This window comes from Xiphophorus maculatus, chromosome 5 (genome assembly GCF_002775205.1).
Source record: "Xiphophorus maculatus strain JP 163 A chromosome 5, X_maculatus-5.0-male, whole genome shotgun sequence".
NCBI lineage: Eukaryota > Metazoa > Chordata > Actinopteri > Cyprinodontiformes > Poeciliidae > Xiphophorus > Xiphophorus maculatus.
Window position 1 is genome coordinate 2,016,051 of NC_036447.1, and position 23,632 is coordinate 2,039,682.

At 39.4% G+C, this 23,632-nt stretch overlaps 2 protein-coding genes across 3 annotated transcripts in view; both read left to right on the forward strand.

Moving 5' to 3' along the window:
* Positions 1-17,663, forward strand: part of LOC102219454 (sodium/potassium/calcium exchanger 3-like) — a 39,067-nt gene extending 21,404 nt beyond the window's left edge. The window contains exons 4-17 of the mRNA XM_023334705.1: positions 2,632-2,706; positions 4,129-4,213; positions 4,894-4,997; positions 9,217-9,291; positions 9,528-9,553; positions 9,630-9,683; positions 9,761-9,894; positions 10,873-11,033; positions 11,114-11,372; positions 11,619-11,785; positions 13,052-13,166; positions 13,309-13,421; positions 13,534-13,599; positions 14,653-17,663. Coding sequence (XP_023190473.1) covers positions 2,632-2,706; positions 4,129-4,213; positions 4,894-4,997; positions 9,217-9,291; positions 9,528-9,553; positions 9,630-9,683; positions 9,761-9,894; positions 10,873-11,033; positions 11,114-11,372; positions 11,619-11,785; positions 13,052-13,166; positions 13,309-13,421; positions 13,534-13,599; positions 14,653-14,805 — 1,587 coding nt within the window. The 3' untranslated portion in view covers positions 14,806-17,663. The remainder of the gene's footprint in view (positions 1-2,631; positions 2,707-4,128; positions 4,214-4,893; positions 4,998-9,216; positions 9,292-9,527; positions 9,554-9,629; positions 9,684-9,760; positions 9,895-10,872; positions 11,034-11,113; positions 11,373-11,618; positions 11,786-13,051; positions 13,167-13,308; positions 13,422-13,533; positions 13,600-14,652) is intronic.
* A 976-nt stretch (positions 17,664-18,639) lies between these two features.
* rin2 (Ras and Rab interactor 2) overlaps positions 18,640-23,632 on the forward strand; it is a 36,355-nt gene continuing 31,362 nt past the window's right edge. For both annotated transcript variants that reach the window (XM_023334023.1, XM_023334024.1), the window contains exon 1: positions 18,640-18,760. The gene's annotated coding sequence lies outside the window, so the exon portion shown is untranslated. The remainder of the gene's footprint in view (positions 18,761-23,632) is intronic.

Sequence of the window (23,632 nt, forward strand, 5' to 3'; positions counted from 1 at the left end):
TACTGTTAATCACACAGTAGCCGTGCAAATCCTCTGCCTGTTAAACTCGAGATCCTTAAAATAAAAAAACAATCCGGCTTTCTGACCAATCAGAAGCAGGATGTGGGTTTCTCTCCACCTGCAGCTGCTCGTCTCCAGTGAAAACCAAACGGCACCTGGAATGCTTGCATCCCTGCTAATTTAGTGGATGAAGATGGAAACAAGCAGGCATTTAAAGCCATGGAAAATAACATAAATGTGAACAGATGCCACATCGCTGCGCAGCTCATGTGGCCTGAATAACGTAGCATTTGCTGCAGCATATGGTCTTTGTTAGGGATTTTGACTCAAACACTGGATTGAATCCAGATGCTTCCATTTTTCTAAAGCTGCTATTAAGAGATTTTAATAAAGACGTCTATCCATTTGTTTCTAGAATTACAAAAAAAGAACTGCTAATCTCTGAAATGTAAAGTTCTCCCTTCTTCACAGCTGAAATTCAGAGCATTAAAGTTTCCTTCAGCCGTTTTCACTGTGCAGCCATTCATTGTGGTATGACTAGTGTCCGAGCGTCTACCATCTGACCCAAACTGGTGAAAGGAAACTGCTGAGGATGTTCAGGAAAAACTCAGGAAATGCTGATAAACTGGAAACTTTTGGAGAAGTTAATCCTTTCTCCTGAAGCTCCACCTTTAAACTCAGCTGACATTTTCAGCCTAGATAGACCAGCTGAATGCCCTCTGAAGAGAAGCTTCTGAGACATTTGGCCAAACAGACAAGAGGCTTCAGAGAGAAGAACCAACTGTCAGGCATGGAGGTGGTGGTATCATCCTGAGGGCTTGGTTAAGTCTAGTGAAACTGATGCATTGCTGGAAGTGAATGGAATTAGGGTAGAATCTAATAATCAGATTAATCATCATTAATTGGTTATTGAAATAATCAAGTAATTCTCTAATTGATGAATCATTAACGTGTGTACATAAAAAGGCCAATTTGATGAAACAACATTCTCAGAAGCTGAAGCTTTACAAAATATTACAAACATTTCGCATTTAAAATGAAATTATAATTACATCTTACTGAAAACTCCTCGGTTTTAGATTCAAATTGTGTAAAAGAAAAATCTCCTATTGAGTGCCTTTTGCTTTCCAATTATTAAATTGGCTAATTGAAAAAATGATCAACAGATCATCCCTGCACTCTGTCGATGTGAAGTCCAGCAGAAAGGCCTGAGCTTTTCACATGTTGATGTTACAGGTATTTTTTAGCTGCTTTGCTACAAATGATCAAGTGTTTGTTAATGGGATGTTTATTTTATTATTTAAGAAATGGTTTGAATCATTCTATTTGCATATGCTTATTATTTCTACTATTGTATGACGAGTACCAATTTTTCTTAAATCTGATTAATCATCATAATAATCAATTAACCTGAACTTCACTGAAAATATGTAAACTATGCTTAAAAACTGAATCATCAGCTGGAAACTAAACAGTTTAAATGAGCTTCAACAACTGGGCGAACATCTGACCAGGATGATGCCAGACTTTTGTTGATAACAAAAAAAAGCGTTTGGTCAAGTAGAAACTTTTTAAAGGGACATTTGACCAAATATTAGAGAAAAAAAACACAAAAGCAGCAGAAAGATTTAAATAAATCTTCAAAAGCTCCAAACTAAGGTCAGACTCTGACTGGTCATGAAGTCTTTGATCTAAATCACAGGCTGGTGTTAAAGATTTGCTTGTTGTTCAGGATAAACCTGAACGTCCATTTCCCTGGATGCTGCAACATCCTTACTCCTTTCCCACATGCTTGACTCTCACACACATCTCACTCAGGTGCTGAGAGCTTCAGCTGTGCTTTCAAACCTGATGACTCTTCATTTCTCACTAACGTGACTCACAGCTAAACACAGTTAGCAACGCTCCCTCATGTTGCCAGTCCTCCTGTGAACAGCCTGTGAAAGCTTCTTACTGCCATGTGTGTAAAAATTTAGATTCCTCTGTTGTTCACATTTCCTGTCTCTCTAGAACATTCCCCAGGATTTGTACTTCCTCATCGTGTGACATTTATCAGTGTGTCCAGGATGGACGGATGGATGGATGGATGGATGGATGGATGGACATAAATAAAGTCTCGTGTCATTTCCTTATATGGGCGTCTCGGAGCTCTTGCTGCTTTGCTTCTTGACAGTTTTTTGGGGAATCAGGATCATGTCTATAAATAGCTCCCCCTGCTGGACTCTCACTGCCCAGCAGGGCATTAAACTCAGAGCTGAGTTCCTTATTTAAACTGTGTGGGATCGTAGTTATGTTGCTCATTCAGTTTTACTGATCCATGAACGATGAACTTCTCTTAACTATGAAATCAGATCAGTGACTCATCAGTCTCACTGAAACAGTAACAGTAGGAATCCAGATGTTTTTCTCCACTGAAACATTCAGTTTCTTCTTCTAAAACGCAGAGCAAAGGTTTCTGAATATGGAAAATATGACCATTATAAAGCATCAGCTGATTCAGAGGTTTCCTCAGACAGACTGTTATGGAGCTCGTCTTCATCGGGAGTTCTCACCCGGCTTCACGTGGATGAATCACATCTCACATGCTTCTCACGCTTCGCTTCTTCCTGTAATATTTATCTCTCCTCGCAGACCGTCTACATGTTCTGCGCTCTGGCGCTGGTCTGCGATGACTACTTCGTCCCTTCCATGGAGAAGATCTGTGAGGTATGAAGCAGCAACACTTTGCCACACAGCGCCGATATGTGGAAGAAAGTTTGTCACTTATTAAACAAACTGAAAAACTCAGGATTTTTCTTCCTTAAATCTAAAGGAATTTAGATTCTGAATCTAAATTAGAAATGTAGAATTTAGATTTAAGGCAACCTTGAGAAATCATTTTTCAGGTTTTCGACAGATTTCTAGAAATGAGTAAAAACACAGCTGGAGCTGTGAAAGACCTTTATAACTTCAGGGACAGATGGATAGGAGGGACAGATTTTTGATCAGCCGGGTCTCTTTGAAGATTAAAAACATCTCCAATGAGACCAGAAGATCAAATACATTTATCTCCTTTTTCTTTTGATTTTCACTTTGTATGATTTTGGGTTTTCGTTCCCATAAAAGGTGAAAAATGATTCCACACTAAATATCAAATTTGTAATAGAATAGGTTAGAAACAGAATAGAAATTCCTTCTATTTTCACACAATGCAGATTTTTTTTTTTTTTGCAACAGCAGCAAAGTGACTGTAAAGAAATCAAAGCCAGAAGCTTCAACAAAGATATGCAAACAAAAAAAACTGAATAAAGAATAAAACTACAGTAAGGGCCAAGTTTCAATGCAGAAACTGTGCATTTATTAGAAATAATGTACCAAACCCATAATCCCCTTCATGAGACTAGATAAACAGAATGTCTTCAGTCAGTCTTCTTGAAATTCACTGTAACACAGACTGCTACAGGAGATCCTTTCTGCCCACAGACATCACCATCTACAATAAATCTTATTTCCCTTTGAGATTAATAAAGTATTTTTGAATTGAACGGAACTGAAAAGATTGTGCAACTGGGATGAATTTTAGAAACAATGTTCAAAATGTGCAAGTTTGTTTGGGTATTTAAAAAAACCTGCAGACTAATTCCATAAGTGGCAATAAAACTGCAGAGATGTGCAGATACAGGCAGAAATATGTAAAATGAGTAAAAACCGTTCAAATAAACATGTAAATTCAACCGTGTGTTTGAATTTTTATTGAGTTTTTGGAGCATTGATGGATCTGGGAGAAAGATCGGCAGTAAAGCTCCTTTGTGCATCAGTCAGAGACCACATGGTGAAATCTGTGTTCAGGGAATGAGGTTAATATTATTTTTAAAAACCGGATGTGGCTGACCTCCTGGTTTCGTGTTTCTGGGCCTCCACCTGGCCGAGGAGGGTTAGCTGGCATCAGGAGAGTTTGGATTGGGTCGTTGCAGTCATGAGAGCAGAAATCCTAACATTTCACCACCTGGTTTTCTCCAGTGTCAGACTCATAAAACCCCGTACTGCTGCACGTTTCCGCAGGACTGAGCTCCAGTTAGATTTCATCAGAAGAGTTGAAGTTGCAGCTGTTTTTTCCTAAATGCTGCCTTTTGTCCTGCTTTCCCTCAGCGCCTCCATCTGAGCGAAGACGTGGCGGGAGCGACCTTCATGGCGGCTGGCAGCTCGGCTCCAGAGCTCTTCACCTCTATAATCGGTAACATCAGGGAGGTCCAAACCTCCATGGACCGCCACACACTCTGCAGCGTTTTCTGGCTTTAACTCCACATTAACCTCGTCTTACGTAACGAGATTCACTGATGACGTCTGATGTGTCTGACTTAGAAACAACAGAGAGCTAAGAGTCCCTGACCTAATGTTCAAAGAGACGAGTTCTTATGTGTTTTTGGATGTTTATGGAAAATAGTTCTGGAAATCTTTTGTCCCACTCATCGCTCCCAGCTTCATTCATTAAAAGATTGTCTGAACTTTGTGTCCCTAAAACAGGAGAGTCTAATCCACAAAGCTCTCGTCAAGTTAATAGCATCTTTTCATGCTCATACCTTTCACCACATTTAAATGATTAAACCACCAAGAGTACCCAGAAAGAACCCAACATGCACAGGGAGAACATGTAAACTCCATGCAGAAAGACATCCGGCCGGGAATCGAACCCAGGACCTTCTTGCTGCAAAGCATCAGTTCTACCAGCTGCCCCACTCTGCAGCCCGCAGAAATAATTTTCTAGACTAAAAAATTTTAACATATTTTGTGTTCTTTTTATCCTGGTGGGACGTATTTTTTCTGAATTGGGAAAAAAATCTCGATGTACAAACGTTGACCAGCTGTGCTTCTCCATGAATCCTGCTGGAGTCGTCTATGTTTCTGCCTCCTCAGGCGTGTTCATCACCAAAGGAGACGTCGGGGTCGGCACCATCGTGGGCTCCGCCGTCTTCAACATCCTCTGCATCATCGGCGTGTGTGGCTTCTTCGCTGGCCAGGTAGGACCTCACAGCCGACCTGGTGGCGTTAGATAAGAGAAGTTAAGAAAGATTCAATCAAAGGTTGTGTGTTTATATGTTGCTTATGTGCCTTTGGATGATTGTAAATGTGACCTTTTGAAGAGCTATAGCTTGAAATCAAAGTCGGTGGCCCCAGTACAGTAGAAGTAAGAAATACTGCCACCTACAGGTGATTTGTACGGTGGCCGACAGGTGCAAATGCGCAGCAAAAGAGAAAACATGCAAACAAAAAAGAAGACACCCCCGAATGAAATGCAGCAAATAAAAAGAGAGACGCAAACACCCCCGAATGAAATGCAGCAAATAAAAAGAGAGACGCAAACACCCCCGAATGAAATGCAGCAAATAAAAAGTGAGACGCAAACACCCCCGAATGAAATGCAGCAAATAAAAAGAGAGACGCAAACACCCCCGAATGAAATGCAGCAAATAAAAAGTGAGACGCAAACACCCCCGAATGAAATGCAGCAAATAAAAAGTGTTGAAAACGGAAGTGCTCCAGACCACTAGGGGGAGTCAAAGAAAATAGTATTCATTTCTATGGGACCAGATGCAAGATTCAGAGAAAGAAATTTGAAAGAAAGTAAAGGTATCTCTCTGAATCTTGCATCTGGAAAGTGTGATTATTGTGAGAAGTCTGAAACAATAGAGCATGTTATTTTAGAGTGTTGTAAGTATGAAGAAGAGAGAAGATGCATGCTGAGAGAGTGTGTAGGTATTAAAGAAAGGTTTAATTTAATAGAATTTTTGAGGAGAGATTTCGGGAGTAGACATATTCAAATAATTATTCGGTATCTTAAAAAAACAAAGCTATTTCATAGGATATGAGTAGAGCAAGTTGGGTGTGAGTGTGTAAAGAATATCAAAGAGGGGTATATAAAGTTATAAGCAAGTTGGATAATATAAGCAGGTGTGTATGTGTGGGGGTATGTTTAATCAGGAGTTAATGGAGGGAAAAGGTAGAAAGTGAAAGTTTATAGACCATCTCGAACCACACTCCATACTGGTAAGTGGCGGTAATGCTACTGTAAGTTTGTTGCCAACCGCCAATAAATACCAAGAAGAAGAAGAAGAAGAATCTTGCATCTGGTCCCATAGAAATGAATACTATTTTCTTTGACTCCCCCTAGTGGTCTGGAGCACTTCCGTTTTCAACACTTTTTATTTGCTGCATTTCATTCGGGGGTGTTTGCGTCTCTCTTTTTGTTTGCTGCATTTCATTCGGGGGTGTTTGCGTCTCTCTTTTTGTTTGCTGCATTTCATTCGGGGGTGTTTGCGTCTCTCTTTTTATTTGCTGCATTTCATTCGGGGGTGTTTGCGTCTCTCTTTTTATTTGCTGCATTTCATTCGGGGGTGTTTGCGTCTCTCTTTTTATTTGCTGCATTTCATTCGGGGGTGTCTTCTTTTTTGTTTGCATGTTTTCTCTTTTGCTGCGCATTTGCACCTGTCGGCCACCGTAGATTTGGTTTGACTTTAGTGTAATAAAAAAATTAACAAAGTTATGTACAAACAAAGTACATTTGTAATACAAGCACAGCAAACAAAAGAACAGAAGTAAAGTATATTGATACATTCAAACTCAATGTTTTTGACCAGTTCTGTGGAAAATGATGCATTTGTGCGAAAATATGCAGGATTCTGTTGATTTTGTGTGAATTTCTGTGATTTGTGAAGAACTGGAGCAACTGATTTGATGAGATTTCTGGGAAGATTGAAAAATGAGCTCTTTGGCTGACTGATCAGCAGTTAGAGTTACTCCTCTAAGGCCGATATGTTCCTGCCATTCTGTTCAAACACTCGTTTGCTCCAGACAATCAAACCAGCAAATCGTCTGCTGTTAAAGATTCCTGACGCTCGGCTATGAGGTCCTTCAGTTTCCATAAGACGGGATTTGTTCCACTTTGCTGCTGTGTTTCAGCACAACTCTGATCATTTTAATACGGACACCGTAAAGCTGCTTGCTTTTGCTCATCTCAGCTTCCACATAATGGGGATCATGTTAATATTTTTGAAGTCCTGATGTATAAACGTGATATTGTAGGAGATTTTATCATTTTTTAGCACGACTACCTTCCTTGCATGAGAAGTTTGCCCAGAGCAGCTTCTCTCTGATGCCATCTGACGCGCCACTGATACGGAAATGAGTTGAGCTCAAGGATAAGCTCTCTGCTCTTAAAAGTATGTCTGAACTGCAAGCAGTGATGCAACTGATTGCATATTATGTAACTGTGCTGAGATAATGACCGTCTAATGGAGCTGGGATGGTTCAGTTCAGATCCAGGTTCTTCCCTGCTGTCCGCTCTCCTCGCATGTTTTCAGTTTCTCTGCTGTGCAACAAAATGCAATGGAAGCACATTGAAGATTTACTATTATTATTGTTCTTCCTCGACCTGTGATTTCCCAGCTGGGAGTGGAAGGTTCAAAATGTGACGTTTTTCCCCTTCTCTGATTCGCTAAGCTTTGTGTGGAAGATTTATCCTCTTCATTGTTTGGTCCTCTGTCCTGTTGGGCTGCAAAAGGTCAACAAACTCACCAGCACTCCGATGATTCAGAGCGGGTGGCTTTTACAGTGGTGGTGCTTTCGGGGTTCAACGTAAATCTCAAATATGTCATCAGGCGCAGGAACAAAGGAATCAAATCCAAGAACCAGCAGAAAGGAGTAAATTCAGCTGGGTGAAAATCGCCAGAGCCAGGATGAAGGCTGAAACGCTGGAGGCAAACTGGCACAAGAAAACCGCACAGAGGGGCAAACGGCAGACAAAGAAAGACACAAGCAGCTTTTCCATTACTGAAAAAGCTGTCAATATTCCACTAATGTTGAAAAAACACAATTTCTCAATTGTGGTGTTTCCATTAAATAAGAAGCACAATTAAAATCACATGTGAATACATTTGTTCACGCGATAAGTCATTAAAAATATGCAGTGTCATCATCCTCCTCTTACTATTAGTGATGCAGCCAAAAAAACCCCTCCTCATTCAAACCCAAACATTTTATTGGAAAACATGGCTTTTTTTTCAAAATTGGCGAGTTTCCTCTGAGCAAATTTATTTTTGTAATTCCAATTTGCACAATTATGTGGTCAATGGAAGCACAGCCAAAGAGACACAGTTGGACAATTTAGGATGATTACAGGAGGGAGTTTTGAGGTTCCATTTGTAAAGTTACTGGAAAAATGAACAGCAATAATTTGGGTTATTTAATCTTTCATCAGAGAACATAAAGCTAGTTGTCGCCATGTTGTTTATTCATTTCTAAATGTCACTGTTTCAAACCAAATTTTAAGTTAGAAAGCTCAATGTTTAGTAAACCAGCTCCATTCTTAGCTAGCTCAGAACATGTCCAACATTTCAGCTTAAATCAAACAACGAGCCGTTTTAGTGGCAGCACAGACGTTTAGAACTGTGACATTTATAAATGAATGAATAAGCGAGTGAAAATATGACCCCCATTTTTCCCTCTAAGTTCTAAAACAAATTTTTTGGCCTGAACCATATTGTGATAAAACAATTTGCTAGTCAATTCTTTCTTTTTTCACAAATCTGTCCATGAACTGCTTTATAAACAGACAGGATGTGAGAAAGTAGAAGAGTTTCTGCAGCTCTACGTTTAAATCCACAAACTGTGAATCCTTCACTTCGTTGCAGCATTCTAACTCTCACCCGGTGCTGTTTTATTGACACAGCTGTTTTAAAAATCAGAATTATAAATATAAGCAACAGCTACTGAACATTAAACAGACAACACCCAGAACAAACCCGAACTTTGCTGCTGCGCTCACAGGAGGTTTTTGAAGAAGTCGTCCAGGTCCTTAGATTTCATACCAAACATATTTTCTCTACAAACCCTGATGCAGAGTCCCATCAGGTGAGCTGGTGATCCTTCAGCACTGTCCATTACACGCCTGCTTTCACACTGCAGTAACAATTTAACCTCAGGATGGGTCATAGTAACCAGATAGAAGGGCTTCCTGAAACTTATGAGAAAAACATATCATACTCAAAATTTCAATAAACATTTTAATTTACAATAAATATCTCTATTTTGTCATTTAAAGTTGGCTTAAACTTGTTAAAAATGTAAAACAGTGAAACGTTTTAATGTGATTAAAATCCCCAGATTGTGACTGAACCCAGGATTTCTCTGTAAGATGTTTCAAACCTTCTCGTCGCTGTGGTTTCTGTTTCCGTCCTGCAGGCTGTGAAGCTGTCTCACTGGGCTCTGCTCAGAGATTCCATCTATTACACATTTTCCATCATAGCGCTAATTGTGGTAAGATCTTTTTCTGTGGATTCTTGTAGACATAAACCTGGTTAATCTGGAAACATAGCAGCATAACTTCTAGACCGTTTCATTTCTGAAACTGGGATTACTGGGATTCTGTAATCTGAAGCAAGTTTGATGTTTTCACAGTTGGATAATAAAGGAATCAATAGATACACTATAAACAAATACTTTGACTTGTCTCTAAAATGCCACATTGTTGTCCCTTTGTCTCCCCTGCTTAGTTCATCTATGATGAGAAGGTGTGCTGGTGCGTATCATATTCACTCTGCAACCAAAATTACACTGACGGACGGTGTGTAAATGTCTAACTATCATGTTTGCAGGTGGGAATCTCTTGTTCTGATCCTCATGTATGCCGTCTACATCCTCATCATGAAGTGAGTGTCGTTAAAACTGCAGCAGCTCCGTCAACTGACTTTTTATGGTAAATATCGGAACGCATGTCGTGTTTCAGGTTCAACGGAAAGGCTCATCGTTACTTCAGCCGGAGGAAGAAAGGTTCTGGGAACCTGGCGAACGGGCTGACAGGAAGTACGGATCTGGAGGACAACGTCTCGTACGACGCAACGGCAGTTCTGCTGAAGAAAGGTACCAGAGCTGATCTGCAGACGCTTTTCTGTCTACAACTTCAGTCTTCTAAGGATTCCTAAACTTTTATCATGTATAGTAAATATTAATCTGTGTTCATGCTAGTTGTGCTTTATGTGCGTTAAACAGTATCTTACCCAGAGAAATTTACTACAATATTGTTGCAAATAAACAACACATTTCCAAAATTGAAATTTAAAAAAAAAAGCATTTTGAAAAAGAAAGTTTGTTGTGAAAGTATCTTACAATGGGTTTGCAATAGTTGAATGTACATGTATGCATTTCGCTATTTTTACTGACTTTATGGTTATAAATAATTTTAAGATTTTATTTTTAACCTTCTTTTCAGATTTTATTTTTCTTATTATTTTTAAAGATTATTTAAATTATTTTTAAATGTTATTTTCATTATTATTTTTCAGATTGATTTTATTTTATCAAATGCAAAATTAAAACAATTTTTTAGAATTTATTTCAGATTTTTTTTTTTTTTTTAATTGAGACCTAGTGGAACAAATTGCATTCTGGAAACCAATAAAAATGCTGTTGCTAAATGCATCCCTCCTCAAAAAGTGTGAAACGTAAAAACAATTTGTTAAACTCAATCTCAAAACGTTTTGAAAAAATTATTCGAAACAAGCAAACATAGAATGTTTACTGCTGCAAACATCGTTCTCTCCAAATGTTTATTTTTATTTTTTTTGGTTACGTTTTTTAAAGTTTCTTTTTTAAATGCATTTTCTTATTTTTATTATAAAAACATGTTCTTTGCTTGCAAACATATAGGAATAAATTTCTCTCCATACAGTAAACTAACTTGAAATAAGTGCCATGTTTATAAGCTCTATAAATCAGGACCAGCTTTACTCACCAATTTTGTGCTACATGTTATAAAAACCAGTCATAATCTGCTGGAGGGATTATTTTTAGGGTAGTTTTCATAAATTCAGCAGTTAGACTGTTTGTGCTTCTTTGCAGCTAACTTTCACTGTCCGCCGTCGGTGCTGATGGTGGACGAGCTGCTCTCCGCGTACCCCCACCAGCTGACCTTCTCTGAGGCCGGCATGAGGATCATGATCACCAGTCATTTCTCCCCCAGGACTCGCCTCACCATGGCGTCCCGCATGCTCATCAACGAGGTAAGAAAGACTGCAGCTAAACTAAAATAAGGGAGGATCTGGGCAGGAGTCGTATGTTATCATCTGTGTTGACGTTCCAGAGACAGAGGCTGATCAACACCACGGAGACTCGGGTTAACTGCATCACCAACGGCGACTCGGACTCTGCCACCCGAGGTCTGGGGAGGCGGGGCCTAGAGAACGGGATGGGTGGAGCTGAGCAGGGCTTCAACGGGAAGCTGCAGCGGCTGGAGTCAGGCAACGAGACGGAAAACGAGGACAACGAAAACAACGAGAACGACGAGGAAGGAGAGGGAGAAGAGGAGAACGAAGGGCCGCTGGTGCCATTTAAAGTCCCAGGTACCAAACTGCACCCAAATGACACTCATAGTTGGCATTCAAGACGCTTTCTTAACACAACCACTGCCACAGAATAACAGTAAAGATAAATCACAACTTTACATGCGGTCTGTCTGCATGTAGTTTTCATTTCCTGTGCATGTGTGGGTCCTCTCTGGGTACTCCAGCTTCCTACCCCACACCAAAAACATGACTGTCAGGTCAATAGGTCTTTCTTCCACTAACCCTAACTGTGTAATCCTCCAGCGGGCGTCTGTAACAAACTCAAGTGGCTGCTGATGTGGCCGCTGTCGCTGCTGCTCTTCTTCACCATCCCAAACTGTGCCAAGCGGCGCTGGGAGCGATGGTTCATGGTCTCCTTCTTCACCGCCACCATCTGGATCGCTGGCCTCTCCTACATCATGGTCTGGATGGTGAGTTAATCCACGCAGAGCAGCGTTAAACACACGGATCGGCTGCTTGCCTGGTGTAATCTCAACATGTTTCACTGAGTTGAGGTCAGTTAAGGTCATCCTTCTCTGGGATGTTGTGTCAGAGTTTCAACCATCTGGACATTAATTTGATGATGTTTCTGCCACCGTTCTTCAGAGTCGATGCAGTTTTCTTGGTCTGAAAATCTCAAACATGATTCATGCCTCTCAGTCGTTCTCTCATCGAAACATGAAACTTTTTTTCAGAAGACATTCGACTCGTCCAGGTGGGAAACTGTGAATTTCAGTGAAGTTTGAAGTTGTTTATTTTGAAGCAGTGGTTTCTTCCTTGGTTGGTGCCCTCCCAGTCCATGGTAATGGGAAACTGGCTGTTGGAACTGGCACTCCACAAGTTTCCAGTGTATTGCAGGCTTGGTTATTGGGTTGTTCCTGAACATCTTAACCAATATTCTTTAATACAAGGCCATAAAATGTGGTTTAGAGGATTGAAAATTGGATGTAATCTGGCCCAGCTAGAAAATGATCCCAAACATACATCAGAACTGGTTTTCAAATGGACAAATTGGGCTTCAGCGCGGCTTTGCCAAAACACTGAGCTCAACCTTTCTGAGGTTTGTGGGTAAACTTAACAGCCAAAGCCCTGCCAAAAAATGAACTCTGCTGATTCTGCCAAGAAGGGAATTGAAGAAAATATCCAGCCAGGATTATAACACAGGACAAGTAAAGAAAGTCTGTCAGGAAGTTCTGATGGAGCATTTATTTAGGAAATTATTAAACCTGCAGAACACGGGCCCTGATGTATGACAGAGGATTAGGGACAGAATAAGAGATTTGCATATAAATTACAGGAATAATGTAATAATATTAGTAGAATAAAGGTACAATATTACCAGAAAAAAGATGAAAAATGATGAGAAAATCATTTTTTTAATGAGAGCAAAGCTTTGATAAAGTTACAAGATCTTTATACTGGAAATGTTATTACTTTATTCTCATATTACTTTGACTTTATTTTTGTGTTATTCCAACTTTATTCTCATTTTGTTACAAGTTTATTCTCCCATAATTACTATTTTATCTTGTTTTATTAAAACTTTATTCTCAAAATAAAAACAAAAAAGCTAAATTCATCTCGGCGTACCTGAACCCCTGCAGACCGTTTCTCAACAGAAGGGAGCAGAGAAACCCTGTGGATGTCCTGATTTCCGGATCCGAACTCTGAGATGTTCTCTGTGTTTCTGCTTCCAGGTGACTGTGATCGGCTTCACTCTCGGCATTCCCGATGTCATCATGGGAATCACCTTCCTGGCGGCCGGCACCAGCGTCCCAGACTGCATGGCCAGCGTGATCGTGGCCCGCCAAGGTACGAACACCTGAGGGGACCGTGCTGCTCATCAGCCAGCCCCAGGCTGTTGCTCTGGTGCCTGTTTCTGTATTTTGATGCCTGCCTGCTGCAAACCAGTTTCCCTCTGGGATGTGAATAAAAGTGAAACTGAATGTCTCAGGTTTGGGAGACATGGCCATCTCCAACTCCATCGGCAGCAACGTGTTCGACATCCTGGTGGGTCTGGGGCTTCCCTGGGCGCTGCAGACGCTCTGCATCGACTACGGCTCCAACGTGAGTGTTTGTGACCCAGAATCACACTGGATCGGATCAGAACAGATCAGGAGGAGTTTTCTTTAACATTCAAGCTCATTCAAACCATTTTGTGTAACATGTGTCCCCTCAGGTCCTTCTGAACAGCAGAGGACTCATTTTCTCTGTAGGAATTTTACTCGCCTCAGTGTTCTTTACAGTAAGTCTATGTTTTTCATTTTTATGCATTATTTTAGGGGAGCATTCTTCTTTTTTACCAACTAGGTTACAATTTTTGCAGAATATTATTTTCTCTCTCCAGGCTTTAGCTGAATTACAACCTCCAACATGAATGTCAAAAAGAATATATAATAGTCCCAGGTTATTGTGGAAAAATCGATGTCAACACATCCACGCATTTTTTTTTCATAATTCATAACTGTGAGTTTATCGGGCAGCGAAAAGGACAGCGAAAAGCAGATATCTCAAAATTCCTTTGACATATTTCTAAACGCAACAGAATCAGTTGTTTTGATTGCTTAAAACACACACACACACACACACACACACACTCACACACACAACTCAGAGACTAATAGAATCAGATCGCTGAGAAGTCGCAAGAACAAACTCAAAACCCAAACGTGCTTCTTGACAGGCTGAGAAAAGTTCAGAAAAAATGTATAAAAAATGTCAAACATTAAAACATGTCAGCCTTCTTTAAATCCTCCATCTGCAGCTCCAACCAGAGAAAAGCTAAACACAGAAGCACTGGGCCAGGAGATCTTTCTATGAGAAAGAAAAAAACTACGAGTAAACAAAGTTGATACCTAAATTCTCCATCAGTGGATCCACTCAGGGAAGAGAGAAAACTGGACACATTAAAAGCTCCAGCAACTCCTCCAGGACGGAAACTCAGAAAAACAGGAACGGTGAGCCTGGAGTACTTCCTGTCAGGAGGAAACAAAGGGAGCACAAAGGGAATGGTTAGAATAATTATTAAGATGGTCTTACCACAGAATGGTTCTGGAAATATTTTGTAGAAAAACTACATTCTGGAGGAAGATAGAAAGTTTGCTTTGTGGCTGGAATAAAACAGTTTTCAGCTCCTGCAGTTTCTCCAGATGTGGTTAAACATTAGCAAGAATCCAGGAGAGACATAAACTGACAGCTGTTTGTATTTATTCTCCTCATTCAGACACTGTTTCTCCAGATCGCGGGTGTTTTTACAGGAATGGTTGAGTTGAAGTTCTTGCGTCCCTCCGTCCTGCAGGTCCTCGGCGTCCATCTGAACAAATGGACTCTGGACTGGCGGCTGGGCCTGGCCTGCCTCGTCATGTACGCCATCTTCCTCTGCTTCTCCGTCCTCATCGAGTTCAACGTCTTCATCTTCGTCAACCTCCCCATGTGCAGAGACATCCACTGACCCCCGCCGCCCCTCTGCCTCTTCCTCCTCATCCTCCTCCTTGTCATCGTGCGCTGGCTTGCGGAGGGAGAGAAACTCAACCTGGCTTCCGGTTTGTCGGCGCCTCGGAATCGAGTCCGACCTTTTCTTTGTTTAGGAAACCACAGCTTCGTTTGAAACGTCTTGAGGAAGACGCGGAAGGTTTGGGTTCGCTTCTGGAACCGGATCGGATGGCCAAAGATGGCGCCCCGGCGGCGGAGGTTGTTGCCAGTCGCGAACCAACCAGTTTCGGCTGAACTGAACAGCTTCATGGCGACAGTTAGGCGAGCAGCTCCTGTTATGTAAGAGAGGAATCAGCGATTTTTAGCATTTTTACAAGTTTGGGTTTAAGCACAAAATTAAGGTATTTTTAAGTGGAATAGAGATTTCTCTGTATATATTTGAGGATTATATAGGAACTTATTTTAGCTGTTGAAATTGAGTCTTTTCTGCACAACTGAAGGACCCGAGGAAGCAGTTAAGTGATATTTGGTGTTGCTTCAACTTGTCCTCCGTTGCATGCTGTTCGCCACAGCGGTCGCTTCGCTCTCACAGAGAATCTACACGTTTAACACTTTTAATATTTAGGCCGTTTTCTTCCATATCCAAGTAGATGTGGTTTTACCAAACCGACGAATGAAAGGGACCTACTCCAGCACTGTCACTTTAACCTAGAGAAATCTATTTCTGTAAGAGCGGTCTGCGGTTTTCTGGAAGTGTGTATCTGCTGCCTGTAGACCTCCTGTTAATCTTTTAGTTGTTGTTTAAAACCAAAAAAGTATTTTTAGGGTAAAGGTCATAGATTGACCGTGTGTGTGTGTTTGTGTGTGTGTGTGTGGATACCACTGCTTCTGGGAAGACATCATCATGATTTATTTATGAATTAACTTATTCAAAGATCATGTCTGAACAGTAGTCAGTGCTCTCCGAGGCGCACGGTGAACTCTGCGATGCGCCACACCTAACATTTAATCTAACTACTGATGTTGTTTTTACAGATCTTTATAATTTATAAGTTTTGTACAGTTTAGTTCAAACACATGAGACATCGTGGAGCATCCTCCTCCTCCTCGCGTTAAAATAGTGATGAACTGTGGCTGTAAAAGATTGGTTTAAGGAGAACAGGAAGTGACGGCATGCCAGCGTTTGAGCTTTTACAGCGTGTTATTCCTCTGCCGTCTCTTATATTTCAGACTTTAATGCTAGAGGCAGGAGTTAAGATGCATTAATGTTATATCAGCTTTAGGGTTTTAGGGTTTTTCTTATTTATTTGAACTTTGTTTTGCTTCTCTTCTCTTTTTCTCAGGGTGGAATAATGAGAGAACATTCAACTGCAATTATTTTTGAAAAGCAAAACCTGCAGTAATTTGAATATATTGTAGATTTTCACCATTAATATTTAATCAAATATCTGCATAACTTTGGCTGAAAATATGTGATTTTCTGTATCTCGTAATGCAATAAAGCATCAAGAAAGCCCTGCAGAGGATAGTGAGGGGAGCTGAGAAGATCATTACCTGCATTTCTATTGACCATATAATTGCACATTTTGAAAATAAACTAATTTGCTTAATGGAAACACACCAATTTAAAAGAAGCTCTTGTTTTTTGTTTAAAATAATGTTTGGACATTAGGACGAGCTGCTTTTTCGCCGTATCAAAATTGGTTTATTTCGCTAAACTGCAGTGGAAACACCTTTTCACATCACGAGTCACATGGTCAACAACCGGATGTTTCCATTGACGCAAACCATGAACACGACAGGAAGTAGTTGGAGGATCATGGCGTTTGGGTCATATTCATGTTGTTTAATGACTTATTGCAATTATTCACATGTGATTTTATTTGCTTTTCTTATTCAATGAAAACACAGCAATTGGAAAATTGTGTCCTTTTTGTCGTTAGCAGAATATTGACAAAGTATTTGAGGCAAACAGGAACCTAAAAAAATAATTTAAAAACTACAGTAGTTATTTGAATCTGAGAAAAAAGGCTGAGTAACAATTTTCCCAACTAAATCTACAGTTTTCTCTAATGTCATTTCACTCTCACTGTTTTGGATATTATTGTGTTAAGCTTTTATGCTGCCAAAGAAAGAACCAGATGCTGCCATTCAGCAGTTATTCAACCTGGTTATTTTCAAATTAAAATACCTGCAGAGCTAGGTGAATGTATGCATATATTTGAGTCAGAGTGCATTTGTGCATTTTTCTATGTTGTCTTCAAAAATCACTGCAGTTTTTTGACGTATAATTATTCCACCCTAGAGAAACTCTGATAAATCGCCAAATGCCTAGAATGATTACATGATGAATACTGTTTAGAAAAAAATTAAAGATCCTTTTTACAGTATTACTTCTGTTTCCGCATGTGTTTAAACTAAATATGGAAGTATTTGTTGCTATTTATTTTTATGAGATTCATACCTGAAGCATCTGATGGATGTGCAGCTGCTCCCCCAGTTCCCACCAGAGGGCGCCGCTGAGCATCTTTACACATCCACTAAAGCAGCTGGATTGGTTTTATTTTCCAACACAGAGACAGATGCTTTTTTGCATGCCTCTATAACTATTAAAGTTACTTTGTGTGATTTTAACGCGTTTCTAACACCAGGTAGGCGCTGACTGCTTGGGTTATGCTGTACATATCAGGGGGAAGTTGCTACTTTAAAATCTGGAAACAGATTTCTTTAGAACATAGATCTGCAGCAGTTAGATCTGTTTATTATTGTTGTCAAAAGTCTTTTGGATAGTTTGTAAAAGATCCATTTTTGTTGACCTCTGGGAAGAACCAGAAGGAGAAGAAAATGTTCTCGCAATAAACTGACTTGCATAAGCTAGAAGTGTCCAGTTTGACTTACTGCTTGATTTCTTCTTCTTTCTCCTTGTTGTTGGGCTTTTTTTTTTTACCTTCTCAGACATCCTGTTGCTAAGCAGAAAATGGATAAAAGTATCTAAATATTGTCAGAGTAGAATAATGATTGTTCCCTCTGAGTCAGAGTTCGTCTCCATCCAGGATTATTGTGATGGCAGAATGGAGCAGAAGACGGATCGATGAGTTAAGGTTCAGGAAACGTTCCTGCATTATAGCGAAAGAAAGAAGTAAAACATTATATTCAGAATCTAAAAAATCATAAACTTCTTTATAGTAACATCCCAAGTTGATTTAAAGCAATGCTCTTACTGGTCCATCAGTTCAACATACTACTTTATATATATATCAAAAATCAAAAAACATATTTTGACAAAATAAACATTTTCAATTCAAAACTATTTTTACTGCCAGATTACTGAATAAACAGATATATGAGCTCATAAACAAAGATATTATTGTTCTTAATTTGGTTATTCAACTATCAGGTTGATGCAAAATGATATTATACCAACAGTCATTATCCATAAATTAAATGTGTTCCAGTGAAACTCATTTGTTGGACGCCTTTTGAAAACGGACAACCCTAAGCAGGTATTAATCAAACATTTCACTCAGGCTACATTTCTATATTAAATTGTTTTTTTATCCATGTGATGTAATATTCTGATTTTAAATGTTTTTATTAGCTGTAAGTGGAAAATCATCATAATTAACAGAAATAAAGTTTGTCAAACATCCCTCTGTGCGTAATTGTTTCACTTACTGGTAAAGTTTCTTAAATAAATTGATTATTCTATAATACAATTTATTGATTGGGTCTTTTTTCAGCTTCTAGATGTTGGACATGAAAAGTAAAAGAGAGAAAGCGCAGTCTCTGCATTCAGCCAGCAGGGGGCGACATACGCGCCTGTTCTCTGTCTCCTCCTCCTCTCTGACCCTCGGCTTGCCTTTGTGTTTGTCTCTAAACCATGGGACTGTCGGTGTTTTGACCAGAGGCGGACCTGATGGTTTTCATCCCGCACAGCAGCGCAGAACAACAACAGGAACTCAGAGAAGTTTCAGGTGAGTGGAAACTGCAGTTTTCCTGCTTTAGTCTGAGCAGAACGGCTCATTTCCAGCCTGGAGCGAGTCAGATGAGCTGCGTGTTTACTGGTCCATCAGGCAGGTTACTGAACTTGATCGCAACACTTTAAAGTTCAACATAAAAAAGTTACTATTTTCTCCAATATCTCTCTAACACGCAGGGTTTGGCTTCCTGGTGAAGCAAATACAACTGCAAAGGTTTAAAAGTTGGTATAAAAGTTTAAAATAGCCTTTTACCCTCCAATTAACTTTCCCCTGAAAAGAGTTTATCGAAGAAATTTGCAAAAAAGCAATAAAAATTCAAAGCTAATCTTTTTATAAAAGGTTTCAGAAATTCTGGGGAACAAGACTCAGAACTCAAAACATCCCAGAGTTTTTCAGTTCTTCACTCTGCCCCTCCACAGAGCTATGAAGCATTAGGTCAGTTTTGAGCTTTAAAACTAAACTTTTGTTTTCTTTGGACTCTCTTGTACCTTCACTCCTCCTCTGGACTCTTACAACGTCCCAGAAACAAAAAAACAAAGAACTTCTAGTCATAATTGTGCAATACAGACAATTAGTCCACGTTTCCTTTTGAACAAGATAAAAATCTGGATTTCTAAACACTAATGCTTCCGTGTGGATTAGATCTAAAACAGCCATATTACTCTCACACAGTGACTGGTTTTCAATATTTTAATGATGTTTGGAGCTTACAGACATTAAGGCTCCAACAAGGGTAGAGATACCGAAAGTACATTTTCAGAATTGCTAAAATGGCCAAAATGTCTACAAAGAAAAGGTTTAATCTGGACAAACCTTTTAGCATCATCCAGACTTACGATTTTTACAAAGAAATTAGAATTAGTACTGTTATAAATTTGTGTTTTAATATTTGGAGAACATGGCAACCCCAGTATTATCCCCTTTATAGAAAAGAGGCAAGACGAACGCCAAAGATAAGTGAAACAATATAAACTGAATTGTATTGAACTGAGTCTAACTTCTAAGTAATTTCTCTATCGTGTTGCTTTTTTGTTTAATATAGCAGTAAAAAAAGTCCCTCTAATCAAAGCCAGGCTCTCCTCTGCTCGTTACTTTCACGTGTTTGACCTTTCAATGAGCCAGATTCCAAGCTCTCCTGGATTTTTCCCATTCCGACCTCATTCCTGCTGACACTGAGAGATGTTTTCCTGCAGAAACATGTCTGTACCTGACTACCTGTCATCCTCTGCGACTCTCTGCACATTTATTAGACTCTAAACTTCCTCGATTTGCTCATTTTAACCCTCTATGGAATCTGCTGAAGAGATTAGCTAAAGAGAAAAAACAACATTTGGCTCAGAGAGCTGCAGTTCCATCCTGCGATGGGGAAAGACTCAGCGGAAAGGCATTGAAATAAGAAACATACGTAACTGAGCTTGTTGGTTTTTGGGTCATGAAGCTGATTAGTGTTTCTTTCAGGGTTTTGATGGCAGCTTTCTTCTGTTTTCCTGCTAAAGCTGCTTCTTTCTGGGATAGAACCGAAGTCTGCAGGTTTATGAAAAGTGATCTCATTTTGGTTTGGAATCAGCAGCTGCAGTTACAGAAAACTGACCCTGTGGGGAATGTTGAACTGTGCAGACGAACATGTAATCAGGCCGTCTGTTTACGGTCAGTCTGCAGGTTTTCTGCGGGTTTAGAGTCTGTGGAGTCAAATGGGTCACTTTGTGTCTGGAGAATCATTTCTGCAAAGAGTTGCTCACATGTTTTCAATTATTATCCTTACAGAAAAAACAATGATGATCTATTTTCAGTTTTCAGTCAGAGGTAGAAATATTTTTATTCAAAAATATTTGACACTTTTCAAAGAGTTTGTGACAAGGTTCCCAGGCAGAGAAACAGGCCCGCAGCATCATGGATCCTCCACCATAATCACCAATAGGCTATCGGTGGGCATTAATCATATCATATCGTTTATTATTTATGATAAATTTCTTTTTATGAGCAGTATTTCTGTTTGTGGTGCTATAAACAAGCAATCATATCCATACATTTCCCTAAAAATGAATGAATAAATAAATAAATAAATAAATAAATAAATAGTTAATTTTCATTGTTATTACAATAGTATCACTGAATATTATGATAAAACATTGGAGTCCATATTGCTAACCCCACATATCCTCCACTGTTCCAGTTAGAGTCTCTGTAAAGTCTAGTAAACTCATAATGTTTAACATTTTCATGGCAGAAAATACACAGGTCCTCGGGCTCAATTAGATCTTTCTCTCTTTTTTGCTGAAATCTGATTTATTTTTTGCGTGGTCGTTCATCTACATAATCTGACCGCAATCAGGGGTCTGTGTGAATCATTTCTCTTTGGGGAATGATGGCAAACTTCTAAAACTCCGAGCTACGATCAGTTTATTCTGGCTGTAACTTTTCCCTCCTGTAGAAATGTTGCTTCACTGTGAAGTTGGGATTTGAATGTAGAGGATCTTCGTCCAGTCTGTCTGTTTTCTCTTCTGTGAAGAGACGATTTTCATCTCCACCTTCTCTAGTCGTTCTTCTTTCTTCTTCTTTTCTTCCATGAAAATGTGAATAAAGTCCAGAACTAGATCAGAGCTCAACCTCATTCAGAGATTCTGAAGCAGATTTAAAGAAAAGTTGTTGACAAAAAAGGATCCAAGTCTTTTCTCAGCTGACCTTCAGTGTGGAAAGTTGGTGCTGGTGGAGGGCGGTGCTGGAGCCTGACATAGTTTCCAACCATTATTTAGAGCAGAAGTTTTCTTATTGCATGAGCAGCATGATTTATAATGTGATTTATTTTCAGTTTGCTATTATAAGAGCCTGAAAGCTGTAATTAGAGGTTAGAGTTGGTTAGCGTGGTGTTTGATGGACAGAAGATGCACAAACAAATCTTGGAAAACCCTCCTCTTGTATAAAACTGAGTGAACACATTCCTGAAGTTTTTTCCTTCCTAGTTTAAGCAACAGCTTCAGCTGGGCTCAGCAAGAACCAGTGACCCACATTCTGCTCTGCTCACTGACCCTTTCAGAGTCCGTACCCCCTGCCTGGATCTGTTTGCTGTTTCCTGTGGATGCTCACATCCACAGCGTCATCTGGTTTGTTTCAGACACTAACGGGACCCATGTGGGAGTTTTTTTTATCTGCTGCAGGTTTATGCAGCTGTTCTGACAGCAGCAGGGAGTCAGCTGACCTCCGTATGAAAAACAAGCCCCACTTCAGGCTCTTTGCAGTTTAAACAGGCATTTATTGGATGTAAGTTAATGCCAAAGCTGATGAATTGAACCATGAGGCAGGTGGAAGAGTCTGGTAGGTCGGTTTCAGGGTTTCTACACACTTTGGTAAATAAAGTCGTGTTTTACAGACATTTAGGCACAGCTGGCTGATGAAGTGCTTTACATTCCCAGCTGTGATGAATTTACCTGTTTTCAAAGCAAGACTCATTCCTGGAGAATGAAGGTTTAAAATAGTTCAATTGGACCAACAGATGCTTAAGGTTTGGCATGAGAATAGCGATTTTCTAGTGGTGGGACACGATTAAAATTTTTATATGGGTTAATTTTAGGATCAATGATTAAATAGCCACAATTAGTCACATTTTATTGACAAAATAAGCAACATTTTACATAAAAAAACCAAACATTTCTGCTGCTAAATTATTTAATAAATACACATATGAGCTCAACAACAAATATACTGTATTTATTTCTTCTGGTGCAAAGTAATGTTATTGTTTCATGGAGCCACTTTAGAAATGTGGACTGTGGTCGATGATATTAGCATTAGCAACATTTTTACCACTGAGATGCTATTTTAGACTTCAAAGCTTTTGTGAGACAAACTCATTTTAGTACAACTTGAACACATCACCAGTCTTTGCCAGTCTCAGATTGGTTTCTGAAGCACAAAATCCAGAGAAGCAGCTTCATTGATCATCGCGGATGTCGCCTGTGCATCAGATTTACAGGTGTACCAGAAACAAACAAAAACAAAGGTTCCTTCCTGGGAATTTTGCAATTAATCTTGCTAAAATTAATTAATTTTGCTAAAAATTTTAATGCATTAAAATCTACATAATTAGTTCAAATCATTGACTCATGGCACTCACTCCTCCTGGACCAGGACGTGTCGTTGACTTTACAGCAGTTCATCATTTTGAGCATGCATGTAGTGACAGTGGAGAGGAAAACAGTCATTCACTAAACTCAAAATGAGTCAAAAGCAATCAGTCTTAAAACTTTTGATTAAGACCACTTTTAAAGATTACATAACATTTTGGCAATTTGGAAGACAATTTTTTTAAGCTTTGGAAATAAGTGGTGCTTTGTTAAGGTCAAGTTTGCTTTTGTGGCGACTTTTTTGTCGCCACGCTGTTTTCTGTTTGTGGAAATGAAACTGTCAGTGCAGACTATCACTTCATGTCTGAAATGATGAGGAAACAGCAGATAGGCCTTTACAGTAGTAAATATCAGCTACTGTGAGTGGGATCAGCAGCTGTGTCATAACTCATTGATAATCTGAAATTAATTTGTCACTAGAATTTATTTTATCTGAACAATGACCTTTTTAAGAGATTTTTATACCTTTATGATTAATATGTAAAGAATCAAATAAGGCAGGTCAACTAGGTAAAATAGCATGCAGGTAATTAAGCTGTTGTAAGTTTGATTGCAGTTCATTCCAATAGTTTTCATTTATTTTTATTGCTTCCCAGTCTCCCTACCAAATGTTTAAAAATCTGATTTAGAAAATTAAAAAGATGCCTGTTTAGACATAAGTTTAACCTGACACCTAAAAGTTATCAAAAATCTTGTTGATTCTGAGATATCAAGAGAAAGAAGTTCACCGACTGCTTTCTCCAGG